The 23,080-nt window shown below is 40.8% G+C and overlaps 1 protein-coding gene and 1 long non-coding RNA gene across 4 annotated transcripts in view; one reads left to right on the top strand and one right to left on the bottom strand.

The window, feature by feature from the left end:
- The first annotated feature begins 136 nt into the window (after nt 1-136).
- On the top strand, nt 137-20,995 carry LOC112547694 (uncharacterized). 3 transcript variants are annotated; one of them, XM_025190498.2, is made up of 5 exons: nt 137-2,264; nt 7,442-7,461; nt 10,743-10,833; nt 15,030-15,148; nt 17,557-20,995. In XM_025190498.2, exons 3-5 carry the CDS (start codon nt 10,782-10,784, stop codon nt 18,541-18,543), a joined length of 1,158 nt encoding a protein of 385 aa, XP_025046283.2. In that variant the 5' UTR covers nt 137-2,264; nt 7,442-7,461; nt 10,743-10,781; the 3' UTR covers nt 18,544-20,995. The 3 variants fall into 3 exon arrangements, with proteins under 3 accessions (XP_025046283.2, XP_025046281.2, XP_025046284.2); XM_025190496.2 differs by having other exon boundaries at nt 137-2,734; XM_025190499.2 differs by lacking the exon at nt 137-2,264 and adding an exon at nt 2,765-2,907.
- The window catches only part of LOC142819685 (uncharacterized), a 36,910-nt gene continuing 34,811 nt past the window's right edge, over nt 20,982-23,080 (bottom strand). The window contains exon 5 of the long non-coding RNA XR_012897526.1: nt 20,982-22,978. This is a non-coding gene — a long non-coding RNA (uncharacterized LOC142819685). The remainder of the gene's footprint in view (nt 22,979-23,080) is intronic.

Raw genomic sequence — 23,080 nt, 5'->3', positions numbered from 1 at the left:
GAATATAGCTTCTATTCAGTAGCTGCATTTTTTTGTTTATATTGGAGAAGAATAAGTAGAATTTGCTATTTCCCGGTATTGTTCTTAGTTAAAATTACACTTTATTTTAATTATACCCACAATTACCTGTCCTCATAAAGTTGTAATACCATTCTGAGTTTTAAAATATATTAAGTGGTGTTCATGTCACTTGGGTTGTCATTGGGTGAAGGGAAATCAATTTTGCCTTGTATAATACAGTAATATCTAGCAGTTAGCACTTTTTGCAATAGAATTTTGAATTCTGTATCTCAGAGAATCAAGTAACTAATCTGTGAAAGGATGATTCCAAGAAGGCAAAAGACTGACATACTGATAGCTCCTACATACAAAAACATTGGTAGCTCCTATATACAAAGACACTATTTGCTACACCCCATATTGTCACTATCACAGAAGACTACCAAGCATCATATGAAAAAAACAACAAATGGTCTGGTAGCACTTTATAGACTAACAAAACATGTAGAGGGTATCATGAGCTTTCGTGGGCACACCTCACTTCTTCAGATGACCGGAATTATGAGTAGGGGATACGAAAGCTCATGATACCATCTACATGTTTTGTTAGTCTATAAAGTGCTACCAGACCATTTGTTGTTTTTTTCTGTAACAGACTAACTTGGCTACCCCTTGAAGCTTCATATGGGCTGCCTGAAATAAACTTTTAATAACTTTCTGCAGAATTATATTTCCCTCATCTTAGGCCTCTTATTTTACCAAGAAATTCAGTTGAATTTTGTTGCTGAAAGTTTGCTGACTGAATATGATAATTTTGACACCTGTATAAACTTAAAATGTCAAGAGAATTGAAATGCTTTCCCAGATACACTCAATGCAGAAATGAGCGTATGAATGCTAGCACTGCCTGCCTTCTCTGAAAACTGATGCAATTCAACTACAGCAAATAGATAAATCTAGTTCAGTCCTGTAAAGTAAAATTGATAGAAGGATGACAGTTAAGAGCTTGGACCTTTTAAAAAAGTGGTTACTTGGATATCTCTTGGAACTAAACTAGCTCAATGTGTTACTCTTTCGATATAGGTACACTGAAGTTTCTTTCAGGTATGTCTTTAGAAAGCTTCTCCCTTTACTCTGCAAGGAGCTAGCGATCCCTTTACTTTTATTGTGAGGTTGATCCAGAAAGTAAAAATATTACATTGTGTGCATGTTAGTATATTGAAGAAAATTATTGTGTAGTAGTTTCCCTTTAAATACAAAAATAATGGGAAGACCTGAAACAGTGTTCTGAAGACGTCATGTTTACAGGCTAGTGACCTGTATTAACTTTCTCTTTAGAGTCTAATAAGCCTTTTTTTAAAAATCTTAAAAGAGCTTTTGTTTGCCCTATTATGATGTGATAGCTGCTGCCTGGACACCTTTAGGGAAAGTAGGGTGGTTCCCTGTCAGAGGACAGTTATGTTGGTATTAACTGTAAAGTATGGTGCTTACTCTTAAAGAACAGTTAAGGACTGTTCACAGTAAGGTTTGTAGTGTTACTAATGTCATCCATTTTGTCACAACTTGCATAGGAGCCGGCCTATGTCTACTTTCCCCTCATACTTTCTCTGTTTTACCTCCTCCCGCCCCACTTCTTTTGTCCTAGTCTCTTCTCTACCTTGTGTGACTATGCCCCATATTTTGCTCCCCTGTGGTGCCCTCCCCTTTGCTATGCCTGCTGTTTCTGAGTGGCAGGGCTGTCCCCCATTGTGCGTCTCTCTGTTCCCCCACTGGGTCAGTGCACGCTAACAAGGAGGACATAAAGCAGGCTCTTCTCAGAGATGCCTGTGGCAACTAAAATGGAAGGGGGGGGGCCGCGTTGCCACATCGCTCGCTTGCCCAACCAAGCCTAGGGCTGCCCGAGGCAAGCGCTGATTGGCCCCTGAGCGCGGGAAAGCCGTTATCCACGGGTTTGCCCCAAAGGGGATGCAGGGGCCAGGCAACCACCCGCCGCTGACTGGCTGAAATTTGCCGCAGTTCTTCCCCCTCCCCCTCTGCCTCCAGCCTCGTGCGCAGCCGGCGCGCGGGGATTAAGCGTTGAAGTGACGCGAGCGCGCGGCTCCAACGGTCGCGCCCCGGCCCGCGCGCTGCCCGCCCCGCCCTGTTGCCCCGCTATGGCGCAATGATTTGTTTCAGGGGAGGGGTTAAGCGTCCGCCCAGGGGCATAAATTCCACCTTGGAACCTGCCTGTGCGACATAATGTCTGAAAAAATAAATTTATTCCTGTCAGTTTCTTAAAAATATTTGTACTGCCCGCAGAGAAATACTCCCCCCCCCCCCAATCCTGAACTTCCTCCTCAAATCTCGACTTGAAACTGTGATTGGTGTTGTGGGAGAGAGTGCCCAAGGGATTGTGTTCAATGGTCATTTCCCTCATAATTTTAAAAGTGTAATTTGTCAGTTGCAGGTTTCACCAAAATAAACATCAAAATTAGGCAATTCTGTCAAGGACACACAATTTACAAAATATTTTCATTCCAAATCCTCTCTGAACACGTGATTTTTGTTGCTATCCCTCTGGGAAACTCAGACCAATCAGGCTATTGCTCCCTTTCCTCTGTTAGATTTAATAAGTACTGGCAAGATGTCATGACTCTGTCACAGTCCCATTTGGGCACTATGGCTTTTATCCCCCCTCGGACAGACACCCTCTTCTGGTTTCTCTTACTTGCTAGCTGTTTTAATCTCTCCCCAGGTAATAATTTACCCACAGGGAAATATTTTAGTGTTCATATAAATAACTGCTGATTATATCCTAACCACTCAAATCCTACCCACTCAAAAATCATGAGATTAAAAGAAAATAAGAATTCTGTTTTGGTGGTGGTGTTTCTTTAATTTATCTTCTGAGGCATTGTACCCTTTAAGGTAATGCTTTCAATCTTTCTGCAGCCACAAGTGCTAGAAACATACTTTTTAAAGACAGAATCTGAGATTTGATTCTCGTGTAATCACATAATTCAGGAACTGGGGCTCTAAGAAAAGCACAAAATATTGTGAGACTCGTGATAAAGTTTTGAGAACTGGCCACACTAAAATTAAAGTCTCTCATGTCCTTGCAAGTAAGATGAGTAGCACATTTTGACCTTAGTAGGAACTGGTTTGGGGGAGAGATGGTTAAAAGAAAATAGGATATATAACTAGTGTTGCTAAATGCAAATGTTAAAAAATTATGATTTGGGCCACAAAATAGTGAAATTGGTGTAAATATAGATTAAAACTAAAATAATATTAACAGGAAGTCCTTAAAGACTAACAAATGTATTTTAATCTTTAAGGTGCCCAGGACTCCTCATTTGTGCTGAAGCAGGCTAACATGGCTACCCCTCTGAAACTTAAAACAATATTGGTTCTTTTTATTTTTCTTCTGATTTCTGAGCATTTGTGATGTACTTCGTTCATATTTTCAGTTTTTTCTTTAGCCGTAAGGGTTAGAAACTTTAAATGAAGATCGAGATTCTTCATTAACCACATGCCTCCAGGAGATGGGGCTTTAAAAATATTAGAGTTGTCAGCACTATAAACCCATATATGAAATAGGGACCCTGGACAAAAGCAAGGTCATAAGTGACTAAAAAAGCAAACAGCAAACCCATTCGGTTACAGGAGTTTGATCTGACTTCCTTTCATGATAAACCTAAATTGATTTAAATGAGAGTTTAATTGGCCTCTGGGATATAGGCTATCTCGGCAAAGAATTTCCTTTCATTTGGTCCTGCTGTTGGAGGTGGTTAGTGTTGCTATTCTTGATCCTTCTGCAGAACGTGAGGAATGTGGGAATAAAATGAGGACTTGCCTGCTGTACTGGTCTCAGGGTAGAGGGCTGCTGTCTACTCCAGGCCTGATGCCAATAGGGGAGGAAATGGGGAATAACTAAATCCTTCACTTGGGACAGAAGAATCTCAAGCATTGTTAGAGACTGGGGATCAACGAACTAAGCAGCAGTTCAGAAGAAAAGGACCTGGGGATTACAGTGGATGAGAAGTTGGATATGAGTCAACAGCGTGCCTAGGGTACGTCTAGACTACACCTCTCTGTTGACAGAGAGATGTAGATTAGGCACGTCGAAATTACTAATGAAGCGGGGATTTAAATATCCCGTGCTTCATTAGCATAAACATGGCCACCGCTTTTTTCCGAAACGGAGCTTTTTCAGAAAAAAACCATCAGTCTAGATGGGGATCTTTCAAAAAATAAACCCTTTGAGGTTTACAGGATCTTTTGAAAAAGGGTTTATTTTTCGAAAGATCCCCGTTTTTTTTTCAAAAAAGCTCCATTTCGAAAAAAAGTGGTGGCCATGTTTATGCTAATGAAGCATGGGATATTTAAATCCCCGCTTCATTAGCAATTTCGATGTGCCTAATCTACATCTCTCTGTCGACAGAGAGGTGTAGTCACGCTAGATACAGCCTTTGTAGCCAAAAAGACTAATGGCATATTAGGGTGTATTAGGAGCATTTCCAGCAGATCTAGATAAGTTATTATTCCCCTTTATTCGGCACTGGTGAGGCCACATCTGGAGTACTGTGTCCAGTTCTGGGGCCCCCCACTATAGAAAAGATATGGACACATTGGAGAGGGTCCAGTGGAGGGCAAGCAAAATGATTAGGGGGCGGGAACACATGACTTACGAGGAAAGGCTGAGGGATTTGGGCTTATTTAGTCTGCAGAAGAGAAGAGTTAGTGGTGTGGGGGGATTTGATAGCAACCTTCAACTTCCTGAAAGGCGGTTCCAAAGAGGATGGAGAGAAGCTGTTCTCAATAGTGATGGACAGCAAAACAAGGAGCAATGATCTCAAATTACATTGAGGGAGGTCTAGGTTGGATATTAAGAAAAACTATTTCACTAGGAAGGTGGTGAAGTACTAGAATGGATTATCTAAGGAGGTGGTGGAATCTCCATCCCTAGAGGTTTTTAAGTTAAGCCCTGGCTGGGTTGATTTAGTTAGGGTTGGTCCTGCTTTGGGCAGGGTTCTGGACTCGATGAGCTCCAGAGGTCTCTTCCAGCCCTAGGATTCTATGATTCTAAGTGAGTTCTGCTACACCGAAAGAAGAAATGAAGAGTTTAGACAAGTTTGTGAGTAAAAAATCCTGGCAGAGCTCCTAGCAATGCTTGGAATTTAATGCCTGCGTCAAGAGCAAAACATTTATCAAATTACATGTATCATGTAATTGCAATTTGTCATATGGATAACACAATTCAACGTTCCATTTTTATTAAAATACACAAAATGTACATACATTCATGAGAATGGGAATGGCTCCAGATTGCTAGCAGGACAGACTAACGTATCTGAGAAAGGAGTTGTGAGAGTACTGAAGTTCACATGGATCCAATACCCTACTTAATCACAAGAATGGAGCAAGCTGGTACTGTAGAGAGAGATGATACTATGTTGTGTGCATAGCTTCATGATCTGCATTAGTTGGTCAGTGGCCAGTCACCTTCAAAAATGGGATTTTATTGTGTTGTAGCCTTAAGTTTCTAGGGCTGGTGATTTTGCCTGGATACCGACAGTCATTTAACCCCATGGTGTCCATGATAGTGGCTACTGCTTCAGCGAACTAGCCACACTTAACCAGCCAAATATCCACATTATTCAAGTCAAATAGCTACACTGAGCTGGCTAAATAGCCATATGTGGCTAGTGGCTAGTATGTTGGACACCATGGATTTAAATCATAGTGTATGTTAAACTTCAGTTCTGGTCTTCTACCTTGACCATGCCCCTTTTTAAAAAAAAATCACTGAGATGAAGAAAACCTATCCTCATGCTTCTTAACTTGCCTGCCAAAAATGAAGGAAGATCCAAAAATAAACTTAATGGACACCAGGACAAATGAAAAGAAAACTACATATTACGTAAAAACTGGCATCTTCTGGCACTGGGGAAAGAGAGCTTATCCCAGAAAATGAAATGGATTCAGACTATATATTTATTTTTGTGTTGGAGAGAAAAGTTACTTTTGCAATCTTTATGTGGTGCTTTAAAACAATATACATGATGTGTTGTAACATTTGCTAGTGCTTCTTTCAACAATAGCGACAAGGAGTCCTGTGGCACCTTATAGACTAACTGAAGTGTAGGAGCATAAGCTTTCGTGGGCAAAGACCCACTTCGTCAGATGCATGTCTTTCAACAATAAAGATCAATTCAGGTTACAAATTTGCATCTATGCATTGTTGACAAGTGGTTAGCAAAATGAAAGTTACTTGAATTTCACTCTCTGAAACACTGTCTAATCACTCACATGCAGAACAGAAGGGTAAGTGGGAGAGGGCCTGTCTTCTGCTATTTAGAGATTAGGATTCTAATTTTTCTGCAGCATACAGATCACATGAGAGTGGAATGTGAATGGGAAAGTTACAGCAGAATAATAAGCAGAAAACATTTTGAATGGGACAGGAATAAAAGTATTTGGAAACTAATTGGTAAGAGGAAAGAATGCTAAGGTAGTGCATTTGAACAAAGATTAATAAAAAGGAACAGGATGTGAAGCAAAATCAAGACAGTGGTAAGAATGAAACAGCTAATGAGTAAGGGTGAGACAATCTGAATGATGAACAGTGAGGTGTGAGAATTTAACACAAAGTAAGAGCTGAGCAGGGAAAGAAGGAAACAGGAAGGTTGAGAGAATGGTAGACAATGTCAATACATAGTAGAAGGGAGTAACCAAAAAGGAAGGCATGAAAAAGTGATAATACAGTTTGGATGGGAAGAAAGGAATGGAGTAGGCCGGGTAACACAAAATTGGAGAAGTCTCAGAGGGGAGAGATAATTCAGCAAAGAGAGGGAAGGAATAAATACGGCTGTATTGAGCACTCAGTGAAAAATAATTTGGTTGAATATACAGTAACTGTTGCGAATATTTCCGGCACAGTTCTGGCCTTGGTTACCCAAGTGCATTTCCCATTACATAAATTTTCTTCCATCCTCCCAGTATCTGTCTGCTCCATTCTTGCAAACAGGAAAGAAGAAGAAAAAAACTAAATAAATAAGTAGGAGAAATCCATCTTTGCAAATGGTGTTTTCTTTTGCATAAAAAAAGAACAAAATATGTTTTGAAATTTTTCTGCTATAAGGACAGCATTAAAATATTAAAGACACATGAAAATATTTAAGACCACCTAAATAGGAGCAAATTACACAATTAGAAAATTGGTAAAATTAAAGGGAATATTCCATGGTTTTGAAAATTAATTTTATAACATTGAGTATACAATTCAATATAATAAAAATTGAAACTGGTTTTAAAATCTACAACTGCTGGGTAATTGTATATCATAATTAACAAAGGATAGAAAACATTTAAATATCAAAAGAAAGTATTTGGAAAATGTATCAAGTAAGATTTCTTATGAATCTCCTTCTAAACTATGCAACTTTCCTTTTTCACTCAGGCCGCAAGATTGCTTATCAGGTAAAATCTTTTTTATTATTAAAAAGGTTATATTAAAACATAGTTGTAATTACTTAATAGTTGTAATCAGAGAAGTGACTATTGAAAACCTACACCTTCTTACTCTAAATTTCTGCTTCCTGTGCACTTTAAATTTCTATTTCTTTATTTCATGGCCACTGCAGAGCCAATACAGTTTTACAGGCAGTCCCCGGGTTACATGGATCCGACTTACAAACGGGGTGAGGCAACCCCGCACTAGCTGCTTCCCCCCAGCAGACCAGGGAGACGCGAAACTAGCGCCCCCCTTCCCCCCAGCAGACCAGAGAGACGCGGAGTGGCTTTTCTCAGCAGACACCTCAGCTTGAGAATAAAGGACTGAGGAAAGTGAGGTGTGGGAGAATAAAACTGAGCTCTGGAGAAATGTTTGGCTAGAGTTTCCCCTACAATATGTACCAGTTCCGACTTACATACAAATTCAACTTAAGAACAAACCTACAGTCCCTATCTTGTACGTAACCTGGGGACTGTCTGTATAGGGAGAATATATCTGAAAAATAAAATAGACACTCATGTCAAATTGTGGTCTCCCCTATGTAACTCTCCCTCAAGTATGTACACATCCAATGTCCTCAGTATATATCAAAATGTTTTATTATCAACACTGTGACCTGGAAATCCAACTATTATTACTTTCTTCTCCTTACATCATCACTAACTAGTACAAAACATCCTAAACTCAGAATTTAACTCATAATTCTGTTGACAACGCATATAGTTCTTTCAAATACAGGCAGTCCCCGGGTTGCGTACAAGATAGGGACTGTAGGTTTGTTCTTAAGTTGAATCTGTATGTAAGTCGGAACTGGCGTCCAGATTCAGCTGCTGCTGAAACTGATCAGTTTCAACAGCGGCTGAATCTGGACGCCAGTTCTGACTTACATACAGATTCAACTTAAGAACCCCAGGCATCCCCAAGTCAGCTGCTGCTGAAACTGATCAGCGGCTGATTCCAGGAAGCCCGGGGCAGGGGCTTCCTGTAGTCAGCCACTGGTCAGTTTCAGCAGTGGCTGACTTGGGGACGCCTGGGGCAGAGCAGCTGGGGTGCTGCTGGGTTGGTCCAGTAGCACCGCCGCTCCTCGGCACTACTGGACCAACCCAGCAGCACCCAAGCTGCTCTGCCCCAGGTGTCCTGATTCAGCCGCTGCTGAAACTGACCAGCAGTGGCTGAATCAGGACGCCTGGGGCAGAACAGCTGGGGTGCTGCTGGGTTGGTCCAGTAGCGCCCAGAGCGGCACTACGGGACCAACCGGCAGAGCTCCAGCTGCTGTACCACAGGCGTCCGGAGCAAAGCCGCGGAGCACGGGGGCAGCGGGACAGCCCAGATGCGCTGTGGCTGTCCTGCTGCCCTTGGGCTCCGCGGCTTTGCTCTGCTTTGCTCCCCGTCTCCCTGGTCTGCAGACCAGGGAGACGGGGAACAAAGCAGAGCAAAGTCACGGAGCACGCGGGCAGCGGACAGCCCAGATGCGTCTGGGCTGTCTGCTGCCCGCGTGCTCCGCCGCTTTGCTTCCTCTCCCTGGTCTGCTGGAGACCAGGGAGACGGGCCCCATTCGTAACTGCGGATCCGACATAGGTCGGATCCGCATAACTCGGGGACTGCCTGAATTTGTTAGTCTCTAAAGTGCCACAGGACTCCTCATAGTTCATCTACTATTGAAATTCAGTAGTGTTTAACAGCATGCAACAATAATACTTAAGCTTAGTAAAGGAAGTGGAAAATACCTTATATAAGTGAGATAGACAGAATAGGAGTATCCATATTACAATTTATTTAGGATGTCAGGGCTAACATGCATTAGTAGAATAATAATGGGATATTTAACAGTAAGTTGCCAAGATCTTTATTTTACACCTTCTGCATTTTTTGCAGTGTAGTGCTCTCCAGCAGAGCACTTGACTAAGCATTAACTCTAAAGAATATATTAGAGTGCATTTGTGAGTTTGTTTGTCTGTGTTTCTGAGTTCATTTGTTCAAGAACTCCTCCTAAATGGTAAGTGGTAGGACCATCAAATTTGCTATGCAGGTTCCTTTTATGCTATTTAAAGCAAGGTCAGGGTTTAGTAGTGTCAGGAAAATGGGAAGTCCCTGGAGTGGGACTGTTTTCCATAACATGAAAAGGGAGGGGACAAAGAGGTAGGGACACAATACTCACGGTGGCTACCAGGACCAGCAAGCACAGGGGAGAACTATATTGCAGAGTGAACATTGCAGGCAGCCAGATTAACGAGAGTGGCCAGCAGGGTTGGGGCTTGCCATCTTGCCTGCCACCAGACCAGGTAAATAGCCCCTCCCCTGCTCCAAATCCTCCTCCCCGCTGACACATGGCTACAGTGCCACAGGATGGGAGAGGGAGAAAGCCCTGCCAGATATTGAAAAAAGGCCCCTGCTGACTGAGGGAAGAGAAAAGACTCTTACCAGCCAGGATCTGGGGGGGAGAGAAGGTGGGTGGAGAGTGGGTAGCACTATTATCTGGGGGAGAGAAGAGGCCTCTACTACCTGGGGGGAGAGACAAGGCCCCTGCCAGTCGCAGAGGACTGGGGGGAGAAAAGGCCCTGCAGACTAGTAGAGAGAGAAAGCCTCGCTGGATGGAACTTTCTGCCCTGAGCCCCTCCTTATTCCCCAATCTTCACTCTTGCACATATCTCCAGCCCCTTGTCCTGAGCCACTCCTCAACACCCCCACCCTGGCTACATCTATACTGCAAGCCTCTTGCGGAAGAGCAAATGCAAATGGAGCGCTCATTTTCAAAAAGGCACCGTCTACACAGCACTTTTTGCGCAAAAAGGAAAGGAAGAGGAAATGCAAATAAGAGCGCTGCATCGGCAAATGAGCGTTCCATTCGCATTTGTTCTTCCACAAGAGGCTTGCAGTATAGACGTAGCCCCTAACTCCTGAACCACCCCATGTTCCCAGCCTCCTGCCCTGCCCCCCACATCTCCAAGGCCTTACTCTCACTCCTGCACCGCCCATGCTGCAAAACCTCTGTCCTGAAGGACCCAGGCAACGCCAGGTAACTCTTCTAGTATTAGAAATTTAAAGACGAATACCACTTTCAGAAGGTTCCTGAGCTTTCTCACATCCAAATTCTGGCTTAGTACTTTTACTATTATTCTGTCAGATTTCACAATTGCTACTGAATTTAGATTTTTGATAGTTGTATTTTTTTTGGAATGAAACATATTCACTACTGCACTCAGAAGTGTAAACATAGTATTTCCTGAATCACTTATGTTTTTTAAAGGTCAGATTAACACCAATTGACAGCTTTAAAACTGATTCAATGAAGTCAAGAAGATCTAAACCCGATATTATCATAATGCCAAAGGAACCAGGTAAAAGTAGATCATATTGTTCTTCTCTGAAACTATCAGTACAAGATTTAATGATCTGAAGACTAAAATTGGTAGGAATATCTAAATCTCTTTTGTACCTGTTTCATTTGCATAAGCACTCTTATTAAAGATAATACTGTATTGTGTTAACTTTTTTGTTTATTCTATTAACAGTTGCTTGGAACTTTGATGCTTCTTAATTATAGGGAGTCAAATAGCACTGACTAACTCCAAACACGGTGCTATTCAAGTGAGGGCCTTCTCTTGTTCTGAGTAACAACTGTTTGTTCTGTGGTGATTCTGAGATGTAGCTAAGGATTAGTTTAAGCTTCTTAATTGTATTAAGATTACAAAACTGTGTTTTGGTGAATTAACTCAGGACTCTTGAAATCTAGATACTGATTGGTATCTAGATTTTACTAACTAAAATAATAATTTATTATTTTAGTAAAATTATGACTTAGTAAAGTTATGCTTTAAAGATTAACCTTACAGCCTTTTGTGGGACTACACAAGTATCTTGAGATATTATGGACTTTGTGTAAGCCAGCCAGCACACATTAGAGCAGTCTCATTTATGCTAGAGGTCTAGCCTGGCACAGAACAGTCCCATTGTACATAAAGCAGGCAGCACTGTTGTGAAATGAAACTACAGTTTAGAAACATTATGACATACAATTGTTAGTAGAGTGATCTTGATGTGAACATAAACATTGTTATTCAAGAAGTGAAACGTTGCAAAGGCAAATAGTCGCTTGATGCTACTGCCTTATTCTGAGCAAATTGTGCCTACTTATGGTAGAGCCCTTAGGATGGGTCTCCACTTAGGGTATGTCTACACTACAGCACTAATTTGAACTAACTTAATTCAAATTAGTTAATTCGAACTAAGCTAATTCGAATTAGTGCATCTAGACCTAAAAACTAATTCGAATTAGCATTTTGCTAATTCGAAATAGCATGTCCACATTGAGTGGACCTTGAACCGAAGTTAAGGCTGGCCGGAATGATTGGAGTGTGGAGCTGCTGCCTCAGGCTAGCTGAGGGCTGTGCTAAAAGGGACCCGACCCCCACTTTGGACAGACAGTTCTCAGGATTCCCCGCTTTCTTGTCTAACTTGATGAGGGACAGCAAAGCAGTCCTGACTTGGAGTGCCCTGAGTGCCCTCACTCGGCACATCACAGCAGTCGGCCATCATCCCAGCTGCACTTGCCGCAGGCTGCCACCTGGGGGGTTAATTGGGGGGCTGTCAGGATCCAGGAGGCCCTGCAGGAGAGCTTCCACCCCGAGGAGCCCGCAGAACCACCCCAGTCCTCCCCATTGGTGGCTCATGCCCCATTCCTCCCTCACCTTCTTCCACTTACCCTTCCCTAGCCCCCCTTCCTAATGTAAAAAATAAAGGACTCGTGTGTTCGAAAATAGAAACTCTTTATTCAACAAAACTGGGGGGGGGGATTAACCTCTGGGGAGACTGGGAAAAGAAGGTGGGAGAGGGGAAGAGAGAGGGTGGGAGAGGGGAGGTGCAAACCTGGGATGAGGGAGCTGGAAGGGTGAAGCCAGGGGAAGAAGGAGGAGGGGAAGTATAAAACTAGGGTATGCCATATCTTCAGTACTGTGTACAGATGTGGTCTCCTCACCTCAAAAAAGATATTTTGGCCTTGGAAAGGGTTCAGAAAAGGGCAACTAAAATGATCAGGGGTATGGAACAGGTCCCATATGAAGAGAGGCTAAAGAGACTGGGACTTTTCAATTTAGAAAATAGGAGACTGAGGGGGGATATGATAGAGGACTATAAAATCATGAGTGGTGTGCACAGGGTGAATAAAGAAAAGTTCTTCATTAGTTCCCATAATATAAGGATTAGAGGACACTAAATGAAATGAATGGACAGCAGGTTTAAAACTAATAAGCGAAAGTTCTTCTTCACACAGCACATAGTCAACCTGTGGAACTCCTTGCCACATGAAGCTGTGAAGGCTAGAACTATAACAGAGTTTAAAGAGAAGCTAGATAAATTCATGGAGGTTGGGTCCATGGAGTGCTATTAGCCAGGAGGTAGGAATGGTGTTCCTGGCCTCTGTTTGTGGAAGTCTGGAGATGGATGGCACAAGACAAATCACTTGGTCATTTTCTTCGGTCCATCCCCTCCAGGGTACCTGGTGTTGGCCGCTGTCGGCAGACAGGCTACTGGGCTAGATGGACCTTTGGTCTGATCCAGTACGGCCATTCTTATGTTCTTATGTTCTAAGCTCAGGTCTCAGGGTCGGGGGTCTCACTGGACCATCTTTATTTTCATGCAAACCTGCTCCTGGGTTAGCATATGGCCCTTGGTGGCCAGGCTGGCAGCTATCCTGCCCTAGATGGCTGCATTCCTGTGCCTAGTGTGGAGGTCGTGGATGTTGGAGGCCTCCCCCCAAACCTCGAAAAGGTCCACGCTCTCCGCACTAGACCAGGCGGGCGCCCGCCTCTTGTGGCCCCAGGCAGGCTCCTGGGAGCTGCCAGCCTGGTCCTGGGAAGAGGCGGAGGGCTGGGTGGCAGCAGGTGGCTGGCTCATGCCGTGCCAGGTGCAGGGTCTGCTGGCTGGGTGCTGGCAGGCTTGCAACTGGCATGAGCATTATAGCCAGACCATGCCCCTTTAAGGGCTCTGGGGCCGGGAGGGGGGCAGAAAAGTTTCCCTGGTTTGGCCCAGAGTGGCCATCAGGGCAACCTGGGAAGGGCTAGCCTCCAACTAGTTCGAATTAAGTGGCTACACATCCCTTAATTCGAACTACTTTAATTCGAACTAGGCGTTACTCCTCGTAGAATGAGGTTTATCTAGTTCGAATTAAGCTCTCCGCTAGTTCGATTTAAGTTTGAACTAGCGGTTTTCATGTATAGACGCTATGAAAGTTAATTCGAACTAATGGCTGTTAATTCAAATTAACTTTGTAGTGTAGACATACCCTTAGGGACTTATTTCAAAATAACTCCCCTTATTTTGAAATAACAAGTGGAGCATCCACATTACCAAGCCCACTATTTTTAAAATAACAGGCTGGTTATTTTGAAATAACAACTCCTGCTTTCCATGAGGAATAACGCTTATTTTGAAATAGTTATTTGGGGAGTTATTATTTCGAAATAAATTATTTCAAAATCATTTCCTAGTGTAGACATGCCCTTCTTGGTCTATTTCTCTTACGTTGTGGTGATACTTTTTGTGGAGCTTGTCAGGCCAATAAAGTATTACTGAATTGACATAAATTAAGTGAACTGATTTTGGCTGCCTGTCTGTATGACAGGAGCATTACAATATTGATGGATGGGAAGTGGAAAAATAAGGGTGAGATAAGCTTTCCGACAGGAGGAGATGGAACTGCAAGGGAAGATGCCAAGGATAGCCATGGGGTATGAAAGTGGGATTCTTAGAGTCCTGCTGTGACTTCTTATCCTTAATCTGTAAATCCAGACTGCAGCTTTTATCTAATACAGTCTAAATCAGCTTCACTGTAGTAAAATGCCTTCTCTATCTGTAGTAAACAAAATACCTTCTTTACTTTAATGTAAAATGCATTAATCATCAAATATGTTTGTTGTCAATACCAAGCATAAATTGAAATAATTGTGGAATAAACCTCACTTTATTGTGCACATGTTAAATTAAACATATATCTTTTACTAATTAGTTTTACATTTCTCATTTGTAGCAATATTAAGTAAGGGGGATATGAAGAAATGCTATAACATCTGTGTTCATTAAAAAGATAATACTTTAAAATGCTTCTAATTTTATTAAATCTATTCAGTGGAATCACTTAAAGCTTTTATAAAAAATTAAATATTTGATCCCATTAAAAAGCATTGTTAGTCTGGGAAGTAATATTTTGGTTTTCTTATAGAACTATTTAAATAAATTCACACTAACTACATTTTTAAGATGTGTTTTACTGTGGAATAATGACTAGCACCTCCATAATATATATTAAAGAGGCTAACCTAGTTGATGTTTCATGGTTCTGAACCCCTTTTTAATGTCCTGGTAGAGTGCCCTTTTATCCAGACCATGTTAAAACATTTGAAAATGTTCAAAAGTATTCTAAACAAGTATACTTTATCAAATAATTTCCAAAAATGAATGTATATTCAAACTATTGTTTATTTCATGTGGTTAGTGCATTCCTTTTATAGTGGTTTTTAATTATAACTTATTCCAATAGAGGAATTATTGACATCACGTATGCACCAGAGCAATGAAGAAATTAATCAAAAGATGTTGAAGATTCTGCAAGATTTGGAACCAGCAGAAGTAATACCTAGGAAACTGTTAGCTTTGAAGGTAAGAATGGAAAGTTATATATACAGTAAAACCTGTGTTATCCGGCACACTCGGGGATTAGGGCATTCCAATTATCTAAAAATTCTGGTTATCTGAGGGTCCCATCAACCTAGGAAAAACCAATGGACAATAATAGTAAAACTCAAGTTTTTAATATTGGTAGTTTTATAGTATGTGAGGCAGTTGATCTCACATTTCTATTTTGAGTTAAAGATGATTAGTACTTCTTAAATAAAAAATTGTTAAGCCAATCATAGTAAACCAAGCCAGGCCTGTGCACCTGAAGATGTAACAGTACTGTGGCTGGGGGCAATGCCAGTTAACAAAGTTTTCTGGTTAACAGAGTGCCAGATAACAAAAGTTTCACTGTAGTTAATATAATGCAAAGAGTGATTATTCCACTATTTGGACCAAGCACAGAGGATATATTATGTCTGATTTCCCACATAATTGTGCAGATGAGGGTTAAGTGTATGTGAGTAGGCTGATTTGGGGACACATTCTCCTTTCACACCCTGGAAGTAATGTAAGGCCATGTCTACATGGGAATGATTTTTCTGTGTAATCTATGGTGCAAACCAGGGGTGCACAACCATCAGCCCTCAAGCCGAATCTTGTCCATTGATCAATTTCATCCAGCTTGTGATGCTGAGTGGCAAACACAGGCTCGTCCCATCATGGAGGGAGGCTCTGTGTCTCACACACACACACGCATTGGGGATCTGGTGCCACGAGTGCTGGTTTACCCCACTGCAGGTAGGAAGCCTCAAGCTTTTGGTGTGGGCTCTGGACTGCGATTGCAGTTTTCTGTTGGTCTGTGGCCCATGACAGAAAAAAGGTTTTCACTCTTAAGGTGACCAAATTTCCCTGTGCTGAATTCAGGACATTTGGTACAATTATTTGTAAACAAACAAATTCAGCGGCATTCAGAACTATGTAGTACAAATATTCAAATTAACACAAAGTTGAATGAGTCCTAGTTAAATAGTGCATAGCTAGAGTCTTTTTATTTGCCTTCTCATCTCTAGGGTTTGCATGGTGAGAAGTTTCTCTCTCACTCTCACTCACTCACTCACTGACCTGACCCAACCATCCCTGTCCAGTGCTCTCCATTCTGTCTGGACCCCCAGGATGGACCTGCCTCTCCTGGCACTTGGAATCACATTTTCTCAAGGCAACAAGTGGGGACCACACAGGTTCACAGGCCCACCTTCCCCTGATCTTTGTGAGGGTTAATCCCAGAAAATGGCCAGCAGCAGCCTTTCAGCACTATGCAGGAGGGAAGGGCTTACATTCACAGGAGGGTAGAGGTGGGGGTGGGTGTACGGAGTGCTTTGCCCATGTCTTTACCAAGGGTGGAGTTTCGGGAGGGCAGGGAGAGGGAGGGAGCAGTCATGCGCACCAGAATGTGGCTTGCTTTTTTCCCCATCCCCTAGACTATTAGGGAATGAGGGGAAAATATTAACATTCTGTGCATGCCTCTTACTCCTGGCTGGTGAATGGAGGGGGCAGAGGAGTAAATCATGGAATGCAAGTACTTTCTTCTTGCTCCCTAATAGTCTGGGGAATGGGAAGAAAAGCAAGCCGTGTCCCTCTTGTCCCTGGCTACAGTGTGGGCAGGAAGGAGTCCTAAAGATGCATTGTGCATCATGGTCCGGGAAACCTAACTGCAGGTGACTCACCAGGGCCAGAGAGGTAACCCACCAGGGGAGGGTGATTAGGAGAGAGAGCAGCCCCAAATTTCTGGGGGCAGGATCGAACTGGAATCAGCATATCTTAAATCGCCATCCACACAAGTGCGCCCTTCGGCTTCCCTTATTCCTCATGAAGAGCAGGAGTACGGGCACTGATGGGGGTGCCCATTGAGTTCGATTTAGCACGTCTTCACTAGACTCACTAAATCAAACCCCAGAAGATCGACCGTGGCAGTATTGATCTTACCCATAGTTTAGACAAGCCTTGAGTGAACCACCTTCAAACAAACAAACCAAAAAAGCAGAATTAACCTGTGGTACTCATTACCACAAGCTATCATTCTGGCTAAGAGTATAGCAGGATTCAGTAAAGGAGTAGGGATATGTATATGAATAATGAGAACATCTACAGTTACATAAATTAAGGTTTTTTTTACTATGGTTACAAATCTTCATGCTTCAGATTATAACTCAACCACTAATTGATGGATGTCAGGAAGCAGCTTCTCTTGTATTGGGTAACAGTCACTGTCAAAGAGAGGATACTGGACTAGATGAAACATTCTAGTATAACAGTTCCTGGATACTTTTCATGTATAGGTAAATAGTTTGTGAGTTGCAGCAGATAGCATGTGTGCGCACACACACGCACCCATAAAATCATACACATATGCACTATGGAACACACTAAAATTTATCTTTTTTCTTTTTTAGAATCTTCAGGAGATCATTGCTCAGAAAAAGGAAAATACTTATGTATACTCAGATGTTTCAAAGAAGATTAGGCAGACTTCTGAAAAAAGAATACCTTTGAAAAAAAGAAGGAAGAGATTAATTATAGCAAAGTCAATACTAAGGGCTGCAAGAAATGATAGTTGGATATTCAGAAAATATAATAAAACACAAATATGTGTGATAGAAAACAAACAGACCAGGAAAGGCAATATTCAGAAACAAGATAGGAATATAAAATTTAGAAATCAGAACCAAACTCCTAAATGTGTCAGAGGATTATATCTTGGTGCTAACAAAGCTGAAAACCAACAAACATTAAAATATACTAAAAATAATAAAAACAGAAAAGCTAACTGGAGAAAAAATAACTCAACTAGTAATGCCAAGAAAGAGCAAATGTTAGTACTGAAGGAAAGAAGAAAAAGAGAAATACACATACAGAAAAGAGTAAAGGTTTTTAAAAATCCAGTAGATCATGATAACTCATCCATCTGTTTCTCAGTTTATGTTACACTAGATACTGTTCAGAGTAAATTATCAAAAAGACTAAGGAGAAACCTAATTGGTTTTAGAAGAAATACAAGAGAAACATCTTTGAATAATTTCTTGCAGAAATTTGGTGATTTTCTTAAACACCTTCCAAAACACAAAACACTTGGTAATGAAAAAGTTACAGGCATTGATATTAGTATTAAAATAAAAAAATCCCGAAATGACTCTCATTTTCCCATACGAACACAAAAACCAAACATAAATATTTTAATATTATCAAAAAGTACTTCTCAGCCTCCAGGAATACTGTCCATCCCAAAACATATGGGAACAGCTGAAAAGAAAAGAAAGATGTCACATGAGAAACCTTGGAAAATTCCTCATTCTGTTTCTTTGCATAAAATAAAGCATAATTCTGAGCATAAATTCAAACTCAATACTTTTAAAACAAATGAACAGAATAGTAAACAATAAAGCAGATAAAGATATAGAAATGGGAATGGTAGAAAAATCTATGGACACAAAATTACAGCTTTCATTAGGTTTTTAAAAAACTATGTAAAATATAAAAGTTTCTAAAATTCACCATAAAATAGTAAATGTAGAATTGATTACTACAAAATCCCCAAATTCACAGTAAATTTGAGAATACCATCATGATGTCAACTCATTTTAAGAGACAAAGGCAAGTAATTGGCACAGAAAGGAAGCAAATACTGCTAGCTTAGTTACTCATTTGAAGTTGTCAGAAACAGTAAAACACATACCAAACAATCCTATCAGCAGATCGAAACAAATGTAACTTGGCCACATACATGAACTGCTAAGAAAATTAAAGACATTCATTAGGATTTTTCCACAGCAGATGCTGAAGCAAGCACAAGAAAATATCCAACGTTTAACCAAAACTTTTGTTCAAACCCCTTCAGAAACTCCTTAATATGCCTCAATTTAAAATATTCAGGAATTTTTTAAAAAATCTAATGACATGTTGATAAAAGTATAACAGTGTTGAAGTAAACAAAATTCTCATATTGCAAGTTGGCAAGAAAAAAGCAAAGATAAGCTCCATAAAAAATATCTTCAATTTAGTTTTAATCTGTAGTAGAGAAGGAAAAGAAACTTTGAAAAAAATGTGGATTTGAACTTTTACTAGAAACAAATCATTAGTTTGTTTAATAAAAATAAAAATTCTTCATGCTAGTGTTATTCAGTGAAAAGGAATTCAAATATTGTAACCACCAAAATCAAATATTAGACGTTTGTTAGCCTTTAACGATACTTTATTAAAATGTGGCTTTCTATAGCTAGACTTTTAAGTTTATATTCAAATATATTGATTCTTCATGTTTATTCACATGAGCATGTATATCAAGCATTATATCAAGTATGTACAGTAGCCGAAGTTACTTTGCATAAACAGTAAGCAAGTCCATTAAACAACATTGCATAAGTGTAGACTCTAAAAAGGCTGATGACCATTTGGACTCTTTTCCAATATTTTCACTTGCATATCATTGACTTTCTTTTTGTCTTTGTAATTTCTGCACAGGTCAGTGGGCCAAATTCTGGCACTGCAAAATAGGCAGCCTCCAGAAAACCCACAGCCAGCAAAGGGAGCACAAAGTAGAAGATCACTATTGCTCTCAGTCACAATCAAAAAGTGGTTTCCTCACAGACTTTCCATGACCAGAGCTGCAGAAGGTGCTTTATAAGTCATGATCTAAAAGTCAGGAAATATGATTGAGATGTCTATCCATGTATGCTCACTGATGTGGACACGCCTTCCACTCGGCGCCCTCTACAGACAAGACTAGAAATAGACTGTCAGAAGGAATTGTGTCTAGGATGAATGTTGACTGGAATACACATTTACATTAATGCTAAACTACAAGGGCAATTAGTGAAATAATTACTCTTAATATTAGTATAAATGAAATAATACTATATTGAGTCAAAGTACACAATCACATGTATAATGTTAATTCTTGAAATCAAGAGTGTTAATTAGTCCTCAGTGGGAAGGCCACTTTGAAAAATGAAGGGGCATATGCTGAATATTCATTCAATTTTTTCCCTAAGATAGTGCTGAATGGAGTTTAATTCTAACCAAACATCTTAGCAATATTCTGATAACTTGCTATCAAGGACGAGATTTTGGTCTGTGTTGAAAACACTTTCAAATGTAATATAGCTTTTGAACACTAACCTATCAGGCCATCTGAGTTGTAAAGATTTGTACTGGAATTCCTGTTTATGGGTTTTTCCTCATTTTTCTTCCTCTTAAAATTCTGCTTTAGAGGATAAAACTATAGCATGTATTTACAAGAGATATATTATAACTAATGTTAGGCTGGTTTCAGAGTTGGAGCTTTCATAAGTAGTTAATTAGAATTAATTGCCTCTTTTATTGCATATATCATAAATTCTAAGGGACAGTCTATACCACTGATATAATGTGTGTTAAAATTCAAGGTCAAGGCAATAATTTGCATTAAAATCCCATTAAGGGATATGACTACTGTGTATGTGGATGAGGGGAAGGGGATGCTATGGGTTCAATGTGCAATTCAAGTGGTTCCCAGAGAATCTATAATAGGCTCTGGTCATCCATTCAAGGGCCCAATGTCCCTAAGTTTGGACTCCCAGCAGCTCCCCATATATTATGGCTTTATTGGAGAATCTCTACTACAGATCCACTCAGACCACAGACTCTGCTTGAAATTCCATTATAGTTTCAGTGGGTGCAGAAGGGTACAAAGTTTGCATCCTCCTCCTGGCTTGTTCACCCTGCCCTGTATTTTCTTTAGCAATGTTAAAATGGATAATTCTATATTTTATCTATATAAACTCTTATATTTCCCCTGTTTATTTCAGTGTACCTTTTATCTTGCATGTTCTTCATAAAATTATTGTTCGTGTCTTATATTGTATTTTCTGCTGTATATTTATATAAAACGTCTTTCATTATCCTTTTGAAAATATTTATGTTTAACTGGTTGCAAAAGCTATCTGCTTTATCTGTTTTAGTACAGTTAACAAGAAAATAGAATGGGTAAATGAAAATATGTAATTTTGTGGACTATCTTGTCATTGATTTTTATGAAAAATCCATCTCTAAGAATTCTGCATGCAGAATATATAGTGGGCAGGATGGTATAATAAATACTTTTGTTGTTCACAATGTTTTATAAACATTAATTCTCACAACACATAGGTCAGAATGTCTCCCTCAACGACTTTGAGTGAGTTGACACTGACTAAGTCCTTGGCTTCAGGGGGTAGCCAAATTAGTCTGTACAGTTGTTTTTTAAGTTTATTAAGTCCTTGGCATCAGTGCAGCTCGCGGCACCATCTCCTGACCATATGGAATACATTCTTACATCAGCTGTCGATTTCTCTATGCGCACCAGTACATAAATAACCATTGATACTGATGATGTTCCTGGTGGTACCACAAGTGTTACCATGAGCCAAGAGACCTGATTGTCTCTGACACTCAAGATTTGCCATTCTTCTGTATTGAGCTTCCAGTGGTCTATTCCTCTCCCCCAGAGATATATCTTGTCATACATCTCTTTCCTTCACCATCAAAGACTGTTCCACCTTTCTCCAATGAGGTGGAAGAGGAGGTGTACTTACTCCCCATGATCATCTTAAAGGACTCCATGCAGAGAATCATACTACTGCCCTCAATACATAGAGACCAGAAGTGACCCAGATCTTTTGTATGGACACCTCTGGATGCAACCCCCAGATGCCTGTTCTCTCACGTTGGCCTTATTGTACCCTGAGGCTGTATATAGGCCAATCTTTCCCAAACTGTACATGGAGCAGAGACAGGGACAAGTGCACTCTAAGTCCTCATCAGACTCTAGGGTTCCCAACCCAGATCCACAATTGCAAGATGAGCATGATGAAGAAATGGAGGAAAAGGTTACACCACAAATCCACACCTTCTTATCCTCACCCGATGAGGCCATCATGCCACAACCTCGTACACTGGCTGATGATTTTAAACAGTTTCAGAAACTGTTGTGCAGAATTGCCAGTTCTCTCCAGATACCCTAGGAGGAAATTAGAGAACAGCACAGGTTGCTCAACATCTTGCAAGCTTCCACATCTGCAAAGATCACACTCCTGATCAACAAGGCCTTGTTGGACCTGGCCAAAGTGTTCTAGCAGACGCCAGCATCAATACCACCTATCTGCAAGCTAGTGGACAAGAGCTATCATGTCCCCACTAAGGAAGTGGAATTCCTATTTTCTCTTCCTACTTTGAACTCCCTCATAATCAATGTTTTGAAGGAGAAAAGATGACAGTACCATTCCAGAACCTCTCCTGATGACAGGGTCTCAAAATAACTCTTCAGTTGCAAAGAATATTCTTTGGCTACACTCCAGTTTCAAACTGCTAAATACAAGGCTCTCCTAGCTAAATATAACCATATCAACTATTCCAAGCATGAGGAGTACTGCCAGCTTATTCCAGAGGACAAAAAGGAGCAGTTGCAGGCACTGCTGGCAGAATCCTCCCTGTATACCATGGACATAATGGCCTATCCCAGTGTGATGTCTGTGGTGATGGGACAAGCCTTAAGGCTCCATCGCTCAGGGAGGTGTAGACCCCTGTGGAAGATCTACTGTTTAAAAGGTCTAAATTCTTTACTAAGCACCCTGATGCAGCCCTTCATTCTTTAAAGGTTCTTCTTTGGTAGTGTTCCCGTGGGTACTCCACTGAAGGTGTCAGGCTCGTCCTGGCTCCGCAGGTCAGAGATTCATCAGCCGTGGTTTAGCCGGCTTCGTGCCATTTCTGAGTCTGCATGCAGTCTGCCTCCTGCCAGTTCCTCCTAACCGTTCACAGTCACAAGCGGAGTGAACTGCTTCTCCTTATTTTGACTGAAAAAATCTGCAAATAATTAGTTTATAGTTAGTTTTTAGTCATTGGAGGGGCGCGAACCATGATACATCCTCAAATCGACTAATTACATCTCAGAGCGTGGCTCCTAGC

Source organism: Pelodiscus sinensis, chromosome 24, assembly GCF_049634645.1.
Source record: "Pelodiscus sinensis isolate JC-2024 chromosome 24, ASM4963464v1, whole genome shotgun sequence".
Lineage (NCBI taxonomy): Eukaryota > Metazoa > Chordata > Testudines > Trionychidae > Pelodiscus > Pelodiscus sinensis.
Note: the sequence above shows the minus strand (reverse complement) of the source record. Positions and strands in the feature narration are given on the sequence as shown.